The sequence below is a fragment of the Primulina eburnea genome, chromosome 11, assembly GCF_022965805.1.
Source record: "Primulina eburnea isolate SZY01 chromosome 11, ASM2296580v1, whole genome shotgun sequence".
Taxonomy (NCBI): Eukaryota; Viridiplantae; Streptophyta; class Magnoliopsida; order Lamiales; family Gesneriaceae; genus Primulina; species Primulina eburnea.
The window spans coordinates 8467769-8490496 of record NC_133111.1 but is presented as its reverse complement, the minus strand read 5'-3'; the positions used below and the strand labels follow the sequence as shown (position 1 = coordinate 8490496).

At 36.2% G+C, this 22728-nt stretch overlaps 1 protein-coding gene across 1 annotated transcript; it reads left to right on the top strand.

Annotated features, from left to right (window-relative positions):
• The first annotated feature begins 3737 nt into the window (after positions 1 to 3737).
• On the top strand, positions 3738 to 5206 carry LOC140805691 (malonyl-coenzyme:anthocyanin 5-O-glucoside-6'''-O-malonyltransferase-like). Its single transcript, XM_073161961.1, has one exon. The coding sequence runs from the start codon at positions 3773 to 3775 to the stop codon at positions 5141 to 5143; it is 1371 nt and encodes a 456-aa protein (XP_073018062.1). The 5' UTR covers positions 3738 to 3772; the 3' UTR covers positions 5144 to 5206.
• Positions 5207 to 22728: the final 17522 nt, after the last annotated feature.

Genomic DNA, 22728 nt, shown 5'->3' with positions numbered 1-22728 from the left:
ATGGTTTAGTTTCTTCAATCTTTTTCTTGTATGATTTTCGGATCTTTCGGTATCTTTTCCATCTTTTTATCTTATTTTTCCTACTTTTTTCTTCGATTAAATGCAACAATCATATCATTATATCTAATTTTCATATTTTTTTGTCGTCGGATTTGATTTTGATGTTTGTGTGTTTTTTCCTAAAGTCTTCTTATTTTGTTTATCTGAGTTGTTTACCCTACGGTTTAACTCCATTTTATTTATTTATTTTTTTAAAGTCTCAATCGGTTTCTCCATATATATTTTAATGCTCGGAAATTTAATCCTAATAATTGGTAATTATTGAATTATAATTTGATATGATTATGAGAGGATTAATCGGGACACGAAATAAGAATACATGTGGAAATGTATGTGCGAGGACAGTAGCATCGGCGCACATGCGCGACAGAATGCGCGCACATGCGTCAAGCAGACAGTAGGCCTCGCGCGTGACACAACCCGAGAGTTGTGAAGAAATCCTCGCGCACATGCGCGGAAGAGGTGCGCGCATATGCGCGAGCTGCCGAGAAGCTTATCCCGAAGACCAGTAGGTCTCGCGCATATGCGCCAGTAATGTCGCGCATATGCGCGAGACATGCAGAAGGGAAAATCGACATTTGGCTTTTGCATGTACGTTGGTATATATATATATATATATATATATATATATATATATATATATATATATACATGCAATTACTTCTTCAGAAAAGAAGAAAACGAAAGTGAAGGGGAAAAGTTGATTCTTGACTTTAGAATTCGATTTACGATCAATCCGTCCGTTAGATTTTTAATCCGACTACGGTACTGTGTTCATATCAACGCAGGCTACAACTGGACGTAAGTTTTACTAAGTTTTGACATGTTTTGAAATTATGATGTTGTTAGAATTGAATACACGTCATATATGTTGTTCTTGACATGTCAGACAGCGTAGAATCGAATTCAGATTAAGAAACGGACTGAATATGGAATTGTTATGATTTCAGAATGAAATTGACTTGAAATGATATCAGATTTGTACGGTAGTTGATTGTAAATTATTGGAACTGGTATAGACTGATATAGTATTATCAGTATCGCAAGATTGTACTGTTGTACAGTCAGAATTTGATTAAACAGAGATGTTGTGATTTGACTAGATTATTGATACAGAATATTGGTATTGTCATTGCCAGATTGAACAGTGACAGACTTTGAATCAAGACTTTGATTGTATCAGATCGACAACAAGAAAGGTATAAATTAATGTTGAGTTGCGATTGCACAACTCAAGTGAGGTTTGACTTGAGTTTCCCTAAATCACATACTTTATTTTATTGCATTGATATTTGCAGATTATCAGATTGATATGTTAAGATATTGACCTAGAACAGAGTTAGAGTCTGTGTCTAGGGCAGATCAGCCTAGCTAGGGCAGAACCGCCGAGTCTTTCTCAGAACCGATAAGACTCTAGACTTACGGTGTATCGAAGAGCCTTAGATGTAGATCGACGTCTATCTCAGACACTCGATACAGCATACCAAAGTCTAAATTAGATTGAGATCCCTAGATTTGAGATAAGATAAGATTAGATCACGAGTCATTGATTCATGTAGTCAGATTAGATACATGTCTTGATGTTTGTTTATGCTTTTATATATGTTTTATATGATTGCATTTAATACATTGTTTATACTGGGATATTTATATCTCACCGGAGTTATCCGGCTGTTGTCTTGTTTGTATGTGTGCATGGCAACAGGTGGGACAGGTACAGGGTCACAGAGGTGAAGACAGACTGAGATTAGAGTGGTGATACCGGACTTTGACTAGAGCTAGGGTTTAAACACTTGATAGTAGTTGTTGAACCTGAGTATGTATGATGGTATATTTTATCAGATTTATACTTTTATACTGATATGTACAGTAGTTTGATTCCATTACCTTCCGCATTTTAAAAAAAAAAATTTAGACCCTGATTATTATAATTGATTTAGTCCCAATGACGATTAAGAACATGATTAGCGTCCGGGTCCCCACACACACACATATATATATATATGTGTGTGTGTGTGAACTCTCTCGAGCTAAGGGATGAAAATAGATTTTTTATTATGGAAGAAAAAAAAATTCAAAATAATTCATCATCAGAAAAGTTCAAAATATAATTGTATTTTCTTCTTTTGAAAAAAACGTCTTTTTTTGTAACAATCATGAGCCATTAAGCTGCACCGACATTTGTCTCGGTCCATAGCCACGCACCGCTACTGTCATGGGTCGTTAGGATGATCCAGCATGAGCGTAGTCCATGCCCACGCACTGTCACTCATATAATATCTCACCCCCCAGAAAAGTTGTTTCTTTCACCTCTCCCAACACTTGAATCTAAGACATTCAGGCTTAAGTAACTTGATTCTTAAAGTGTTGATATCAGTTGAACTAACACAAATATTAATTGTTGGGGTGACAACCTTATGTCCTCACCTATGCTCCATTAAATTACAATTATAGTAATAATTTAGTTAACTTAGTAAGTGAGTAATATTAAATATCAATTTTGTTATTTTGAAATGTGAAAAATAGTATTTTATATATATAAATTCATCATATATAACGATAAATTAATTAATATGTAGAAAAGATGAAAAAATTTATATATACATATATATATATATATATATATATAATATATATATATATATATATATAATTTCATCATATACAATGACAAATTAATTAATATTTTCGTAGTAGAATAATACTAATACAATAATAATTTGCATTATGTTTAGAATACAACTGAAAATTAGATAAAAAAATATATAATAATAAGAAATTTAATTTAAAAACATTATTATGTAAAATATTATAATAATACATAATGAATCATAAGTAAAATCATTAAATTTTGAGCTGCCATTTATTTAATTTAAATCAATTTATTAGAATTTTTTTACATAAACATTTCTTATCATCTACATAAAAATATCAAGAGCTTAATAAATTTTTTGAATTAACTAATAAAATAATTAAATACATAAAAAATTCTGAAGTTCTAAAAATTTATGTTATAATAATATAATGTACTTGTAATAGTTCACAAAATTAATTAATAAAATACATGATGCTTCTTAGTTCATATTTAAAATTTAATATAAAATGATGCATTTATATATAAAATAAAAGAGAAAATAAGATAGAAACATTAAGGCAAAAACTTGTGTGAGACGGTATCACGGGTCATATTTTGTGAGACGGATCTTTATTTAGGTAATGTTCAAAGTCATTTAAGATGGACAATAAATTATCAAAAAACCCATTTAAAAAATTATTGATTTAATTTGTTAACTTAAATGAACAATAATATATTAGAAAATTCACAATCAGAAGTCATATATTTATATTTGTGTGTTTATATATATATATATATATATATATATATATATATATATATATTATCTATACTATTATTAAGTGTGAGGCCATGATAATAATATCTAGAGAGGACATCAACTTTTTTTTCTTCTAATTTTACCCTTATATGATACTAATATTACACTTTTATTATTTTTTTTTTTAAATTTCAACATACATTTTTTTTTTATTTTTTTTATTCCAACTATTCAAATATCAATTTAATTCTTTCATAATTTATTAAATTTCATTTTAGTCCATCGATAATAAAAAAAAAAAATCGAACACAAAGCAACGTGTGAGGAATATCTAGTATATATAAAGCCACCGTCCCCCAACCACAAATAAAAGCACGATGACAACCCAAATCGAGAGCTCCCAAATTTCGCCGCCACACGGCGAGATTCAACCGGAGATATCATTTCCACTGACATATCTCGACCTCCCATGGTTACGTTTTCACCCGATCCAACGCCTTTTTTTCTACGATTCCACTGCTTCTAAATCCAGTTTCTTGGAAACCCACATTCCCAAACTCAAGCAGTCACTCTCCCTCACTCTGAAGCATTACATCGCACTCGTAGGAAACATTTTATTCCCCCTAATACCCACTGAGAAGCCGAGATATCGTTATGTTGTGGGGGACTCTGTCTCTCTCATGGTTTCCGAATCGAGTAACGATTTCGATAGCCTGGTTGGATATGGTGTGCGTGATGCTGACCAGTTCTACGAATATGTACCTCAGATGCCGCCCGTAAAAGATGAACCGGGATTCAAAATAATCCCTGTTCTGGCTATAAAAGTTACGCTGTTTCCAGGCAGGGGAATATGCATCGGTATCGCCAATAGTCACGGTATCGGCGACGGGAGTTCCATTGTGAGGTTCATAAAGGCGTGGGCTTCAACCAACAAATTTGAAGGATCTGATGAAGAGTTACTGATTCAGGCTGGTAAATACGCGCCTTGTTTAGATCGAAAGTTTATCAGGGATCCCCTTGGAATCGATGCTATTTTTTGGAACGAAATCAGACATATCCCCGTTCACTCTTCAACTTTTCCATTACCCACGAAAAAGGTTCGCGCAACATACATCCTGCATGAGGCTGATATCAAGAAACTAAAGGATTTGGTTATAAGTAGGATACCGAGGTTGGTTTACTTGTCATCTTTCGTGGCTGCATCTGCTTATATGTGGTCTAAAATGGTGAAATCAGGAGATGTGATCGGTGAGGAAGTTGATGAAAGCAGGGACGAATATCTAGTTTATTCTATTGATGTGCGGGCCAGAGTGGATCCCCCGGTGCCTGAGAATTACTTTGGCAACTGTGTCGCTGCCGGAGTGGTCAAAGTTGGGCGTGGTGTGTTGGTAGGGGATGAAGGATTCTTTCTGGCTGCGGAAGCCATTGGTGATGACATACAAAACAGGGCGAATAACAAGGAACAAGTGTTGAAAGGTGTTGAGAATTGGCTGTCGGATTTCAAGAAAATGCTGGGGGGAGGTTTTCTTGGGGTGTCTGGATCACCGAAATTCGACTTGTATAACATGGATTTTGGATGGGGAAAGGCAAGAAAGACGGAGGTTGCCTCCATTGATGGGGAGAATCATTCAATGTCTATGTGCAAGCCGAGAAATTCTGATAGGGGAATAGAGATTGGCTTGTCTCTGCCCACCCAAAGAATGGAGGCTTTTGCAGCTCTCTTTGCCCATGGATTAACACAATTATGAATATAATATGATTAGAATTCAAGCTCATGTTTTCATTCAATAAATTGAAGTTACCTTACTGAATTGAGCAAGTTTTTTTAGATGGTTTCTATTGATTGAGATCAATTTTAAATTTCAGGGAAAAAAGTAATTGTCATATTACTGAATTCCAAAATGAATAATACATGAAAATGGGTAGGACAAAAACTTGTGTAAGACGGTCTCACATGTAGTATTTTGTTAGACAGATCTCTTATTTAGGTCATCCATGAAAAAATATTACTTTTTATGCTAAGAGTATCACTTTTTATTGTGAATATCGGTAGGATTGACCCGTCACATAGATAAAAATTCGTGAGATCGTCTAACAAAAGAACTATTCAAATGATAATATGATTTTCATTTTCTAGCTGGCACAATATATGTATATATATATATATATATATATATATATATATATATATATATATATATATATATATATATAAAAGTTATTTGAATGACATTTATTATTTATAAGTAAATTTAAGTTGTTCGGGATGATTGACTGATCATTTTTGTTTTTAAGTGAGATGATCGACCAATCATATTGTTTGTTTGTAAGTGAAATGATCGGTCGATCATCTTATACAAACATACTGGACTCAATTGTATGATAATGAGAGATGTGTATTATTATTATTATTATTATTATTATATACAATGCATGCAAACGGTAGCTATTTGGCATGACAGCAGGAACATAATTTATCTATTATTTTTTCTTTCAGAAACACATGAGAGGGGAAGATTTCAGAAAACGTAAACCAATACAAATTTGTCGAATTGCCTTCTTAATTCAAAATTACACGTTACAACATAGTCTGATGATTGACCAAATACAATATTTTTGTATTATTTTATGCATTTACAATAATTTATTTTTATACAGAATTTATCCTATAATCCGTCTTCATCACATTCAATGTATTTCGCAAAGGATAGCCACAAAACTAAAGCCAGGGAAAAGAAAATTAATATTTCAATGGTCCTAATCTGTATTCACTTTCTAGAAGATTTTATGAGAGATCATAGTCCTTGGCCCAAAATAATTCAGGACTCCATTCCAAAAACAATTATTATACGTATATTTGTTTTTAGTAATTTAATAATAATAATAATAATATTTTTTTAACTTTTTCCTCTGTTTTCTTTTTCTCCAACACCGTACAGCCATGGTTCGCCGAAACGACTGCGGTACTTGGAACGGTAACTACCGTTCCAGTTCCAATGTTATGTTGCGGAACGGTTGTATAAAAAAATTAATAAATTCAAAAAATTGGTAAAAAAAAATTAAAATATAAATTACATCATACTAAAAAATAAAATATATGAAGTTATTACAAATTAATCTCTCAGACAAAACTATTTTACAATAATAGCACAATAAGAAATACTAAAAATTATAACATATAAAAGCTAATACCATGAAAAGTGACGCGAAGGAGCGAGATCATTGTTATATTCTTTATCACTATCTCGTAGATTAAATTCATTTCGAACATTTGGATATTGATGTGATTGTCCATAGGGATATAGATTGAGATGACGAAAGATCATTAGAATGTGATGACTGATTTTGTAATAGTGTTTCGTCACGACTATTATAGTATCTTAATCCCTAATGATTTGAACAAAACTCAAAACATGAAAGTTATAGTCTTATATCTTATCTTTCTAATGGAGGTGACCTCACAACAATTGGATCAATATACAAGACATTATACTATAAACCACAACTACTGCCACATTTTTCATACCGTTTATGCACTTCCATTTTCTATTTGGCTCAAGATCTTTTCATAATCATCAACAACTATGAAATATAATACCAATAACATAACCATTCTATTAACATACACCGTAATGAACCATGAATATCTCATAACCATATTTTTTAAACACCAAAACCGTTCCGTTCCGCCCGTTCCGTTCCGTTTTCCCGTTAAATCGCCGATAAAACGTCGAAGAAGAGCGCTACAAAACAATCACCGATTTGCCCTGGAACTTTGGAACGGTTGTCACCGTTCCCGTTCCGTTCCGTTCCGGCCGCATAACGGCCGTTCCGGCGAACCATGCATACAGCCATACCTTGTTTTAAGAGATTTTTTTTTAATTCATTTTCATTTTTGTAATTGACAAATGAGATTTCATTATTTTAAATTAGTGTAATTTCTTTGAATCAATAGACTAGATTTTTTTATTTTTTATTTGGTCAAAATTCTTTATGGTTGAATACACTATTTCTTTCAGTTTTATCGATATATAGTTATCGTATCCAGTTGTTTAATTTATTAACTGAGCCCCTCGGGGTTGGTTGTTCCATCATCTTCCCTAATCTTAAACTCGGGATGTAAGCAGTTGTTGATATAATTGAAAACCTTGAAGATGGTCCGGATAGCTTGCTGAATAGAATTTTGTCGTCAACTTGGGTCCGACTCGTGGGTCGATCAAACCGTTAGGATATCATATTCTCATATCTTCGGGGACCAAACCACGCAATAACGACGATAAGAAAACAATATTTCAGTAGAAATTTAAAATTTTTAAATTGACATTTAAATAAAAGAACGATCATATGGAATGGATCATACAATACAAACATGTATCAAGGTTGAAGTAAATATCTTCCAAATTAATCACACTCGAGTATTTCAACAACTACTCTGGTGTTTAAACAGATATATTTGTTCAAGTGTAGTACACTAAAAAACGGATCTTTCTTTTTTCTTTCTTTTGAGTCCACGAAAGAAATCTAAATTCACCAACTTGATTGCACTAGAAAAACTTAAGTGAGATTATGCGTTTGAGATTGAAGAACGAAGTGGCAACAAACCCTAAGACATTATAATGAAATAGACCGAATTGTTTTTGATAGGAAGGGAGATTTTCTAAAAATCTCTATGTTGAATAATGGTTGTGTTGTGTCAAGTATATGGACTCATATAGCTTTCTATAACATCCGAGTTAGGTTATTAATGAAACACAAACTAAATGTCATTATTTGAGAAAAGTGAAGTATTATCGGTAGCCATATCAGAATCTTCGAAGTTTGTTCGGACCTTCTGAACTGAGATAAAAAAAAGTCCAAAGTAAGATCGAACTTCTGAAATATCGTGTCAAATGACGGTTCGACATGTAGAGTTCAAACCTACCAAATTAGAGAGCAGAGTTTATGAACTATGAGGTGTCGGGAAACAAGTGACACGTATAGTTCGGAGCTTTCGAGCCAACTTATAAATAGGCCATCTGAAAATTAGATTTCTTACATCAAGTACATGAGTTTGCTCTTGAAATTATAGTGCATTATAGGCTTTTCCAGCTGTTTCTGAAGTCCGTATTGTTCATATAGTAAGCGGTGACTCAAGGATCGAGATATGAATCTATTGTCCCCAAAGGGCTAACTACGGATGCAAGTATGCAGGGGCGGATCTAGAATTTCGATTATATGGGGGCCGCTTATAAAAAATACAGACAAAATGTTAAAAGAGGAAAGACAAAAATTACATCGGTTATATTCAATTAAACATAAACCATACGTTTTTTTAAAAAAAATCTAACTAAAACGAATTCGACATTCCTTAAAATTTTCAAACTCTTCAATAATAACATCTATACAAATATTTTAAGCAGTTTCTCTTTAAATAAATAGCATCAATATATTCGAAAGAAAATCATCATTCATTTTGCTCTGAATCCTAGTTTTGATGATATTCATAGTTGAGAATGACCGTTCTGCAGTAACGATAAAAACTGAAAGAGTCAGCAGACTCATCACCTGATAGTAGAAAATGTTTTTCATAAATGATAAATTTAAAAGTAATAAAGTATTAAAAATTAAAATTAAATCAATTGTTAATTAAAAAATAAAAAAAAATCTAAGATTCGAACTTGGATTTACACTTACAGAAACTCTTGTCTTGCCATGGAGAAACATGCTCTTTAATTTATTGTGGTGGGTCATTTATATATACTAGTTACTATGCACACGCGATGCGTGTGTGTGCAAATTTTTTTTTTATCATTATTGATGGAAAGTGTAATTTGACAATATATGGAGTGACTGAATTGATATTTGAATTGTTGAAATAAAAAAAATGTGTTGAAATTTTAAAAAAATAACAAAGAACAAAATTAAGTGTAATATTAGTATCATATAAGGGTAAAATTAGAAGAAAAATTTGGTGTCCTCTTAAGTAGTTACTATCATATGCTCAACTTTAATCAAATAGAATATATATATAAATATATATATATATATATATATATATATATATATATTTATTACTAAAAAAATTTAAAAAATTTGGGGGGGCCATGGCCCTCATGGGCCCTATGGTAGATCCGCCTCTGCAAGTATGATCCGTTGGCCTCATTTAACCGATAGTAGATAAGATTTATAAAGCTTGTATAGAGACATGGGACATTGTTGGTCCACGTCTGGATGGGATATGCGAGTATCCCGGAGGTAAGAACGATATGAGACTATATACTCGAGACGCCTCTTAACTAAGCATGAGTTTCCAGTTTGCTCGATAAGGTCCAAAAATACTATATTTAACCTAACTGCATGCAAATCTAGGGAAAATAGAAATGACTAATTAAATGATTTTAATGGCGTGAATTAATTATGATGTGCATGGCTACATGCTTAAAATAGGGTTTTCTATTAGAATACATAAAACTGTGTTGTGAAGGTTATTCGAGACGCGATAGAAGAATGAAGACCGGGGACCATTGTGGGGACCCGGGCTCTAAATCTTTTTCTTGGGATTAAATGGATTGTTATTAAAAACGTGGGTCAAATTTTTGCTTTTTACATTAAATCAAATGTAACATAATTCTTAGCTTAACATACAATATAAACATGAAGTACAAGTCTTGTTCTTACAACTAGTGTTCAATACCATCTATAAACAAACGGTAGTACAAGTCTAACAAAAGAACCACTAGTCCTCTGCTCCGCCCGAGATCACCACGCTATCCCGATCATCTCTGTCTCGACCCAAATCCTGCCCCACCTGTTGTTATGCACACATACAGACATAACAACAGCCGGAAAACCGGTGAGAACAAATCCCAGTATAAACATGTATACATGCATATAAATACTATAAAACATGAAACATGCTGATATGAATGTCATTCATATAAAATCATGAAATGCGAGCCTAATCATGTCTAGATGCGACTCGACTAAAACTCTAGGGATCCCGGTGTGAATAAGACGATCTATCACCTACCCTCCCAATCGGGGTGACGGTACGTCTTATTCCTAGACTTCGGCCTGATCTGTATCCACGTCTACAATAGGGGGGTGATCTTCCCCTAAGCTGGGATACAACCGAACGTCTAGAAGTCTGCCCGATCTACAGACTGTCCTATCTTAATGCATGAATACAAAATCTGTAAACAAGCATAATCATCTAATGCAATGTAACATAATCTGTAAACAAAGCATAATAGGAATTGAATACAAGTTCTAATAAACATCTAATGCAATGTACCATGATCTGTAAACAAAGCATAACGAGATTTGCATACAAGATCTATAAACAAATCTATAATAATAATACCTATATCAAGATATAAACAATAAAACTCGTATGTGGTTTTAATTGGGAAACTCAAATGTGATCTCATTTGAGTCGTGATTCCCCAAAACAAAGCATGTAGTATACCTTCCGTCGTAGAATTGCTGTCACAGTCGTGAAGATGAATCTGCAATAGAATGTCTAACACTTTCTAGGAAATGTTTCTTTTGCTTTCAAATTTAACGAAAACTCGCCTCTATTTATAGACAATGATCGGAAGCTCCGATCCACTTCGGACGCTCCGATCTGACACCCTTCGGACGCTCCGAACGTACTTCGGACGTTCCGAATCCTGCATGTCTTCCACGTCTCTAGCCAACTGTCTCGGATGATCCGAACTACGATCGGTCGATCCGAACTATTGCATGCCATCCATGTGTCCAGCCACCTGGCTCGGACGCTCCGAACTCCGAACGGACGGTGCGAACTCTGATCGTACGTTCCGATCTCGGTTCGGTCCTTCCGGTCTCACCGAAATATAAATACTCCAATATTCTCGATGCCGGTCAATCTAATTCTCAATAGATATCAACACTATCATATTCTCAATCATAATCCAATACAGTACTTCTGTCCCAACAAGTCATAATTATACTGAAAATCATATATGATATCATTTCTTATTTCTTATGGTTATGTACAATCTTCACAACATATCTATGAATTCGTACATGTCAATCATTGCTCTGGGCATTACATTTCTCCCCCTCTAAGACAGAAGTTCGTCCTCGAACTGAAGTAACCATACAAAGTATCTAAAACAGTTTGATAATCTAAACTGAATACATACTCATATCATATAAATAACTCGGGGTGTTTCTGCCTCATGTTTTCTTCTGTTTCCCACGTCGCTTCCTCAATGCCATGTCGACTCCACTGAACTTTCACAAGTGGAATGGTCTTCGTTCTGAGCTGTTTGTCCTTCCGATCAAGAATCTGTATCGGTCGTTCTATATAGCTCAAGGTTTGATCAAGTTCAGCTTCGTTCGGTTGAATAACATGAGAAACATCTGGCATATATCTGCGTAACATTGATACATGAAATACGTCATGTATTCCGGATAAAGAAGGAGGAAGAGCAAGTCGATAAGCTCGGTCGCCAATCTTTTCAAGAATCTCGTAAGGACCAATGTATCGAGGAGAGAGTTTCCCGCGTTTGTCAAATCGAACAACGCCTCTAAATGGAGAAATCTTTAAAAACACTCTATCTCCCGCCTCAAATACTAACGGTCTACGTCTGATATTGGCGTACTTTGCTTGTCGATCTTGTGCTGTCTTCATTCGTTTCTGAATGATCTTTACCTTCTCAGTCAAGTCACGAATCATATCTGGCCCAAGTTCTGGTACTTCTGAAACATCATCCCAATATAGCGGAGATCTGCACCTCTTGCCATACAAAGCTTCAAACGGTGCCATCTCAATGCTCGTCTGATAGCTATTATTGTACGAGAATTCGCAAAGAGGTAGGGAATCTTGCCAACTAATGCCAAAATCTAGTACGACGGCTCTCAACATATCCTCTAATGTCTGGATAGTCCGTTCTGACTGTCCGTCTGTCTGAGGATGGTAAGCAGTGCTAAGGTGTAAGGTCGTACCTAACGCCTGCTGTAAACTGTGCCAGAAGTGTGAAGTGAATCGTGGATCACGATCTGATACGATAGACTTCGGCACTCCATGTAATCTGACTACCTCTCGAATATAAATCTCCGCCATCTGATCCTGTCTATACGTCATTTTGTATGGAATGAAACATGCGGATTTGGTCAGTCTGTCAATAACGACCCAAATCGCATCACAGCCTTTGGATGATCGTGGTAACTTCGTCACAAAATCCATGGAAATGTGATCCCATTTCCATTCTGGAATGGCTAGACTCTGAAGTAATCCACCAGGCTTCTTCCTCTCAGCTTTCACCTGTTGGCAGTTCAAACACTTAGACACAAATTCGGCAATGTCTGACTTCATTGGCTTCCACCAGAACTGTGTCTTTAAGTCATTGTACATTTTCCTGCCACCAGGATGAATGCTGAACCGACTACAATGTGCCTCTGTCAGAATCTGCTGCCTCAAATCTGCAACATCTGGCACAACTAGACGGTTATTCACGTACAACACATGATCTCGTACCTGATATTCTGATACATGCCCTGATCTGACCAATTGGATTGATTTCTGCACGTTCTGATCAGTTCTTTGTGCTTCCTTAATCCTCATAATCAAATTGGGCTCAACTTGGATCGTAAAAAGTCGTAGTGGCTTACTATCTGTATCAAATTCTAATCCAGACATACAGCAATTTTCAACTAACTTGTTAACACCTATCGTCGATAAGGACAATGAACATACCTTACGACTCAAGGCATCTGCTGCTGCATTTGACTTACCTGGATAATATTTGATTTCACAGTCAAAGTCTTTCAGAAGATCTAGCCATCTACGTTGCCTCATATTCAATTCTGATTGAGAAAATAGGTACTTTAAGCTCTTGTGATCGGAAAAGATCTCAAATTTCTCGCCATAGAGATAATGACGCCAAATCTTTAATGCAAACACGATAGCCGCCAATTCAAGATCATGAATGGGGTATCGAACTTCATGTGGCTTCAATTGTCTCGAGGCGTATGCGATCACATGACCTCGCTGCATAAGAACACATCCCAAACCTCTATGAGAGGCATCACAATATACAACAAAATCACCTGTACCTGAAGGTATCGTCAATACTGGAGCACTGGTCAGCCTTTTCTTCAATTCAACAAAGCTAGACTCACACTCCTCTGCCCAAACAAATGGTGCATTCTTTTGTGTTAATTGAGTTATTGGTTTTGCAATACTGGAGAAATCTTTGATAAATCTTCTGTAGTATCCGGCTAAGCCCATGAAACTGCGTATTTCTGGTACAGAAGTTGGTCTCGACCAACTGATCACAGCTTCCACTTTACTTGGATCAACAGAAATACCATCTCCAGAAATGATATGTCCTAAGAAGACAACTCTATTCAACCAAAACTCACACTTTGACAATTTAGCATACAGTCGTTCGTTCCTCAACGTCTGCAAAACAATTCTGAGATGCTCTGCATGCTCATTTCTGTTCTTCGAATACACCAAAATGTCATCAATGAAGACAATCACAAATTCATCTAGATATCTCTGAAACACTTGGTTCATCAAGCCCATAAATACCGCAGGAGCATTTGTTAAACCAAAAGGCATGACAATAAATTCGTAATGTCCATACCTGGTTCGAAACGCTGTCTTTGGTATGTCTATATCTCGAACTCTGAGCTGATGATAACCAGAACGTAAATCAATCTTAGAATAGACCGAGGATCCCTGCAACTGATCAAATAGGTCATCGATCCTAGGCAAAGGATATTTATTCTTGATCGTTGCCTTGTTCAACTGCCGGTAATCGATACACAACCGCATCGACCCATCTTTCTTTCGCACGAACAGCACCGGAGCGCCCCAAGGAGATACACTAGGTCTGATATATCCCTTGGCTAGAAGATCTTCTAATTGTGCTTTCAATTCTTTGAGTTCGATGGGTGCCATCCTATATGGAGCTCTCGAAATAGGTACGGTACCTGGCGCAAGTTCAATGCTGAAATCTATCTCACGAACCGGAGGTAATCCTGGGATCTCATCTGGAAAAATATCTGGAAATTCCCGTACTACTGGCAGATCTGCCAATGCCGGGCTCGACTTCTGCATATCTACAGCATAAACAAAGAAACCATCCGCTCCTTTCTGTAACAGTCTGTTCATAGTAAGAGCCGAAATCAAGGGAATCCGAGATCTGGAACCCTTCCCGTAGAATTTCCACTCGTCTGTCATCTCGGGTCTGAATCTGACAATCTTGTGGAAACAATCCACGGTGGCTCTGTACTTCGTTAGCATGTCAATACCGACTATACAATCAAAATCAGCTAGACCCAACACTATACAATCTAGGTCAATCTCATGCCCCTCAAACTGTAGAATGCAATGTCTAACCGTAGTTACAGATATTAATCCACTTCCCAACGGAGAATTAATAGACACAACGTCTAACAAAGACTCAACAGGCAATGAATGCAACAATGCAAATCGTTCTGAGATGAATGTATGCGATGCACCTGTATCTATCAAGATATAAGCAGGATAACCATAAAGGAGACAGTTACCTGCTATAACATCATCTGGTGCATCTTGTGCTTGCTCCTCTGTCAACGCAAACACTTGGGCCTGTTGCCTCGGAGGTTGAGTCATAGTCTGACTACTTCGGCCTCTGGGTGGAGTCGGTGCTGGTGGAGGCTGAAAAGAGTGAACCGACGATGCCTGCCGCTCAAACTGAGGTACTGAACCGGATGCTCTTCCACTCTGGCCTTGCTGTACACCTCTCTGTGGACAGACTTTGGCAAAATGCCCTGGTTGCCTGCAATAGTTGCATCTCCCTGTCACCCCTTGACACTGTTCAGTCGCATGCTTTCCTCCACAGGAACTGCAATAACCACCGATAAACCTTGAACTTTGATCAAAACCAGTCTGTCTTGATCCGCTGGAGCTGGATGAACTGCTCCCAGGTCGCTTAAACTGCTTCCCCTTTGCCTTCAACTGTTCTTTGCGTCCACTACCACTACCACCACTTTCGAATCGAGGAGGAGGAACTTGGGATGGAGGTAGTGACGGTCTCGGACTCGGTGCAACATACGGAGCACTCCGTTGTCTAAGCAATCCTGCTTCAGCTCCTTTGGCACGATTCAATGCATCCGAGAAGTTATCGGGTCTCCCAGTATTGACCAACGTAAAGATATCTGGATTCAGGCCATTTATAAACTGATCCGCCATGGCCTCGTCATTTCCTGAAACATGGGGTGCAAAACGAAGCAAAGAAGAGAATTTAGCAACGTACTCCTCAATGTTCAATGGCCCTTGCCTCAGGTTTGCGAATTCAGCGCCTTTATCTTTACGGTAAGATACAGGGAAGAATCGCTGATAAAACTCGGTCTTGAATACCTTCCAAGAAATTTCGGTACCCCGCTGCTCTAAAGCTCTCCTAATGTTCAACCACCAATTCTTTGCTATATCTTGCAATTGATGGCCAATTAGCTTGATCCTCTTCTCATCACTGTACTCCAACGAGTCGAATAGCATCTCAATATCTTCAAGCCAACTTTCGCACTCGATGGCATTCTCGGTACCTTTTAAAGTGGGAGGTCGAAAGGATTGGAATCGCTTCAGCAACGTCTCCATAGGGGTCGCCGTAACATCCATAGAATCTCCGGATGTACTCCCCTGCTCTGGCGCTGCTGGTCGTAGAGGTATGGCTGCTCTTCTAGGAGGCATATCTAATAATCCAACTGATTAATAAACAAGATATACAACTGTCTCAGCCATCATCTAGTCAGTTACCTCTGATCTAGAATCGGTTCTGATTCAGTCAATCACATGCTGAAATTAATCAAATACCAAACAACATGTAATAAGAAAACAATAATCATGCTAGCACATCATCAAGCAAGGAAGAAGACTCGATCTACCCCGCTCATTCTATCCTATTTCAGTCTAACGGAACTATCGGCTCTGATAACCATACAAGGAAAAATATTTTTATTAAATAATTTTTTTTTAATTTTTTAATGTGTGGTGTATTTTAAATGAAATTTTTGAAAATGAGGTGTTTTGAGGTGTTTTTATACGCCGAGTCGTGTTTTAAATATAGGGACTTTTTGAGAATTCGGCTAATATTTTCACAAACTTTTCTTAAAAAATATAAATATTATTACCTAGTAGGCCTAATGAGCCTATTATACCCATGTTATTAGGTCTAAATCTTTCCATACTATTTTATATGAAAAATAAGGCCCTAAAACCCCCTACACATACTAAACCACACGCCTCACCCTCAAACAGCTAGGATTCTTCCTAGTAGCAAACCACATGCACACACCCATGTTTTTGAGAGGAAATTCATGAAAGTTTGGAGGAAATCAGCAAGATCCTCCCTACGTCGACGTTCTTCGCATCTCAACTCGTTTTTCATGCGTAATAAACGCAAATCTATCACATCATAATATATGTTTGATGCATGTTTGTATGGAAAAATATGAACCCTTATATTATTTTCGTTTTTATTCCATAGTATGTCAAGAACTCAAGTTTTTATGATTCAAAACTCTTGCTATTGATGCATGAAGGGGCTTCCATGGTAGGGTTATGGGAATGAGTGTTTTTCAACATGTTTAAGGATCCTTAGGTGCATGTTTAAAGGCTGGACAAAGAGAGTGACGAAGATGGACGAAAATTGGGGCTAAGGAAGATGAGGGTTTCGAATTTTTGTGGAGTTTGCTTCCTAGGTGCACTAGTCCAGGGGTCTCAAGAGGGCTGAGCCATGATCCTAGGCAGGCTGCACGAGGGCTGGTTCAAGGGCTAGTGGCTGGGAGCGAAGGGCTCGGCGCTTATGGCTTGTGACTGATACGATGATATGTAAGGCCAATGCTCAATCGACGAGTGAGAGTGTCGCTGGTGTCCCCGCCGTCCGGTACCGTGGTAGTACGTAGATGGATCCATCGACCTACAGCTAATATGAAAGTCAAAATTGAGGATCTGAATTCAATAAAAAGGAAAAATTATATGTATATGATGAAAGAAAATATGATATGATATGTTGAAAGGAAAATATAAAGGTTTATGTTCATGAAAAGCTATTTTGTCAAAAGTATTTTCATTGTTTCTTGTGAATGTATATGTATTACTTGATATCATGGTTAAGGTTTTCACTAGGTGTGATCGGTGCAGATGATCATAAGATTGATGTTAATGAAGGTCTTCATGGTTGTTCTTGCTGGACTGAAGGTTTTTATGACTTATGATGCTTTTGAGAAGTTTTTGAGAGGATGTTAGAGTTAAGTTTATTTTTTTTAAAAATGTTAGTCTAGATTGGTGGACGTTTTATGACTTTATTCTTTGAATTAATTTTTTTTGGATTTTCAAATAATAGTTGGTTGATTTATTTTAAATAGTGCAAAATATTCATATGTTAAATGCTTAGCGTTTCGGCTGAATGAATTAGGAAGAAATAAAATTTAGTAATTTTTAAGAAAAACGAGTTGTGGACGTTTCATGCTCCCTGATCACCAGTTCATGATTCATGCATGTATGTATATATAGATTTGTATACTCACACATTACGTACTGAGAGATTAGGTCTCTTGTGTCCTTTTTTTTTTATCTTAGAAACCTTATTCCCATAGGGGAAGGCTTAGGGTTGGACGAGCTAGGCAGAGTGGGCAGTGGCTAGTGGAGACCCGTGCTATGAGGGGGGGGGGGGGTCCTTAGCAATGGTTTTATGTTGGGTTGTTTTAGCTATCATCTTATTCAGGATTTATGTTCAGAAATATTCGATATGTTTTTTTTTTATTTAGTTTTATATATAGTCTAGCTGAGTTATTATGGATTATGTTTTCACTGATTTTATGATTTTCTTTTGATTATGGATATAGATTTTATCACTCTGATTATGATTTAATTAATTTATTATTTCATGCTAGAATTGTATAACATAAGCGTTCCGAGTAAGGCGCTGCATGTTCATCATCATAATCTCGATCGACGATTCTATATCACATACGTGGAAATTATAAAAGCTCGTTTGTAGGATGTACAATTTGATTCTTCAACCTGCTGAACTTAATCAGTGCGACAACCAAATTTGGAACACTTCCATACTTATTTGGTAGTTTCACTCTCTCCACGATTGTTAGCAGTCGTGCTCTTTCTAAAAAATTTCAAAAATCGAAAATGATTATAAACTCTTTTATAAGCTAAACAGTTGATGCTATCAAATTCTTACCACCAAATTCTACTTCTAAAGTTTGTCTATCTCAACGGAAGTATGAATTAAAACCAATACTTATGTAATAATCAATAGTTCTGAGATAAAGCTAGCATTGAGTTCACAAATCTATGATTTAAGACAACATTTGTCTCTTTGGTGTAAGGTCTAGGAATTCGATCTACGTAAACTGAATGCATGTAATCTAGGGTTTTATTTTAAATTATAATTTTAAAGATTTTTATGTATTTAATGCATGGTTAGAGTTTTGCATGATTATTTTTAAGTAGCATGCATTAGGGTTCCAAGTTGCCTTTCGCGCTCTAACGAGAAACGGAGACCCAGATTATCCAAAAAAATATATATTTATTGAATGATTAATTTTAATTAATTAATTTGAATTGTTTAAGGGTATTATTCAAAAATTGGGCATTGGTTGGTATTTTTACTCGTTGGGTCATATTTTTAATCGGTATGCAAATTTTATCGAACCAGGGACGTTTTGAGGGCTCGGGCAATATTTTCAAAAACGTACCTAAATGAAATATTATTCGGGAATGTTATTGGGCTTGATGGGTTGGTTTTATTGCCTTATGGACTCAAAACCATTTTAATTTTTAATTAAGGCTCATTAGTGCTTTCTAATCCATTTAAACCCTACCTAAATCAACCCTATCCTTAATCTCTTTAAGTGGCCACCCACCCCTTCATCAGCAGCCCCTACCCTTCTACTTTTACAGAAAAAACCATCAGCAAGTTCGGCCCCCTCCATTTTCTTTAAAGCAAGCTTCCTCTCCGCTCCTCCGGTGCTTGTCTAACGCACGTTTCTTCGAGTCTTTGAGCATCTACACATCAAGGCACGCCTTGTATCATTCTTTTACTCATCATTCACACTATGTATGCTGACATCTGTATATGTTATTTGAGGAATCTTTCGATCTAGCATGAAGCATCAATCTTGTTCGGTTTTTACTCAATTTCATGCATGCTTTTGATCACAACTCACGTTTTCATGCTTTTGTGCTAGGGGCTTCCAAGTTTGAGTGTTAAGGGGGCTGCTTAAGTTTAAAATTATGGTGTCATAGGGGTGGAGTTTCATGAGGGTCAAGATTATACAAAGGCCGTAGGGTGTGTCATGTTTGCTTGAGTCGGGGATGGCTAGATCGGAACTTTTGAGTGTGCCGGCTCTGCAAGAGTTGTCCCTAGCCCTGGACCAGACCCTTGTGGGTCTGAGCCATGGCCTAGGGTGGCTCAAACATGGCTGGAGATTAGTGGAGAAGTCGATCGAGTTGAGGGAAGGTTAGCTCGGTTGGTGCGATCTCGTTGGCTAGCAAGCGTTTGTGTCGTGTGGCTTGCATGGGGTTGTGAGCTGTGTTTATGTTGGTCCAGGAGGGTCCTAAGGTGGGCTCAAAAGGTTTTTATCCAAGGCTTGTCCGAGCCGGTGCCTAGGGTCGATAATTTTCAAGTTTTGCATATTAGGGTTTCGAACGTGTATTGGGAGAAAATTCCAGCAGCGTGTGGCCTTGTTTTCGTGGGTCTTAGTGGGCTATATTGGTTTTAAGGCTCTTTGGGTAGTTTTAGAACATGATTCGAGTTTGGAAAATTATGGTTTAGTTTCGGATTGATTCGAATTAAAACCGGACCCCGATCCAAGTTTTAAAACGAATCAATTAAGTTTTGAAACGGGCTCGAGTTTACGTATAAGAAATGCTTATAAATATGTTTTGGGATGATTTAATGAGTTTGGTAAGCTTCAGGTTGAAATTTAGAGTTGCAGGTGTAAAATAGTCATTTTGGGTTTCCAGGGGCAAAATGGTCATTTTGCACCCGAGTCGAGATTTTTGTCCTTGCAGTGCCCTGAGCACGATTTGTCATGTATTTAAATGTTTATGTATCATGTACATGATTTTTATGTAAAAATGAAAAATACGTTGCCTGCTTAGTTTCAAGTAAAATTTTCGTATATGCATGATTTTATTGAGTGATGTATATGATGACATGTTTTGAATGATGGAAGTTGGTTGTGACCAAAACAATGACACGATGACATATAAGGCCAAAGCTCAGTGGGCATGTAATGTTGTCGCTGATGTTCCCGCCCCCGGGTTCTGCGGTTACACGTAGATGGATCCATCAATTGACATGATGATACGAAAGTTACAACTAATGAACGGAATTTAATTAAAAGAAATGAACACGTATATGATGTTATGTTGAGATATGTTTTGACACTATGATTTAGTATGTTTACGTTTACGCTTTAAAGATCATGAACTGTATTTTTATTACGGCACTTTTAACTGTTGTCTGTATGTATATGTACTTGGTATTAACGTTACATGTGTGTTTAATCTTTAGAATCACTATATGTGATTGATGCAGTGAGCATGTTGATGAGGAGGTTGGGGGTGCCGAATTTTGAGTAGGCAGGGTTGGATGTGCGCACATGACCCGAGACCATATTTTTCGCACACCATGTTTTATGAGTTTCGAGTAGACTTGATCATTTTTATTCGCTTGTTATGATATGTTGGGGATTTCCAGGATTTTTACTTGTTTTAATTATTGATGGCCGAGTTGGCAAATTTTAAACTGCACTATTTTATTTGTCATTAGATCACGATTATTTTCAAAAGACGTATTTCTCAGCAGTCCTGGATGCATGCATTTAAATGGGATTTTCGTGTATTAGTTTTTTTAAAAAAATTAAAATTAGTAGCATTTTTAAGCAGTAGATGTTTCATTATGAGAGCTCACCCTAATTTGCATAATATATATCAATCCCTTAATCATAAGAATGCCAGAATTCCTTTCTGACTGAACACATAGAATCAAGGTAAGAGAGCCTAGTAACATCGCCATATGATTCTCTAGGTATCACAACGGTAAGTAAATTCATCACATATATCTTTATCAAAACTAAAATAATTGGTACATCAAGGTTTGTATATGAATTTGATAACCATATGAAATACCTTTGAACTATCCTTAATGGCATTACATGTGAAACTAAGAGACCCCTTTTTCTAAAGCACGTAGCTTACTCTAGGCAGAGATTCCATGCATTATGATCTAAACATATCGCATAATATATTCATGCATGTAGGCGAACAGTGAAACCTTGAATCCTATGTATTCCATAACTACACTCAATCTTGCCACTTGATCACCCTAGTGGAGTCATCAAAGGACTCAAAACATAACAATAGTATATAGAGTACCAGTGTTGTATCGGGTCATAAGAAATAATGGCGTACAAAAATAACATGGACTTCTTCACTCAAAAAATGATAATCACTTGTGTTGGGAACATAATAAAGTTTAAAAGGGGGTAAATAAACTATTTTATAAATATTTTGCAAAATTTTAGCTATTCTTAACAATGTCTAGATTGTTAAGACAAATTCTTGAACAACTAGCTAAGTTGGACTACTGAAATTAAAGTGTGGAAATAATTAAATTTGACTAGTGATAAGATATATATTTGATGCAAACAACTAGTTAAAAAAAGGCAAGATATGCAAACAAATACAATAAACTATGAAAGTTAAAGAAGACATATTAATTGATTATCGAAAATAAATGCTCCTATGTTACCCTTTCTTCTACTTATGAAACGTTTCACTAAAAGATTTTTATTGTACAACCCATTGTAATAACTCACTCCAACCAGGACTTATCATTGCATAAGTAGAAATTCTTAATGTACACTCTACAAATTCTGGATTTTAAGAACCCTTGGTTCACCAGAAAACAAAAATACAATCCAACGGTCAGCTTGAATGGCTTGAGTTTGTAGAATAGCACAAGATGATCCTTGAAGATTTGATAGATTATGATATGCATGTGTTGAGTTGAGCATTTTGAAGTATGCTTGTTTAAGTGTGCTCGAAGATCTTGAAATAATGCATACTTGAGACATGTAAGCTTGTAAACTGTTAGATCGAGAAAAGCCTCTAAAAATGTGATGACCTGCAGTAGATCGTGTTCTAAGAATGTTTACACCGATGAATTAGATAGAGTTTGAAATAAAATCAAGCGAAAAATACTCGAAGTAATCTTTCGTTAAGAAAACTAATCGGTTAAAGTTTTTAATCTTGTTTAACTAATTAAATGAAGATAAGGGGGGATCAATTCTCGCATGTATCAGTTCA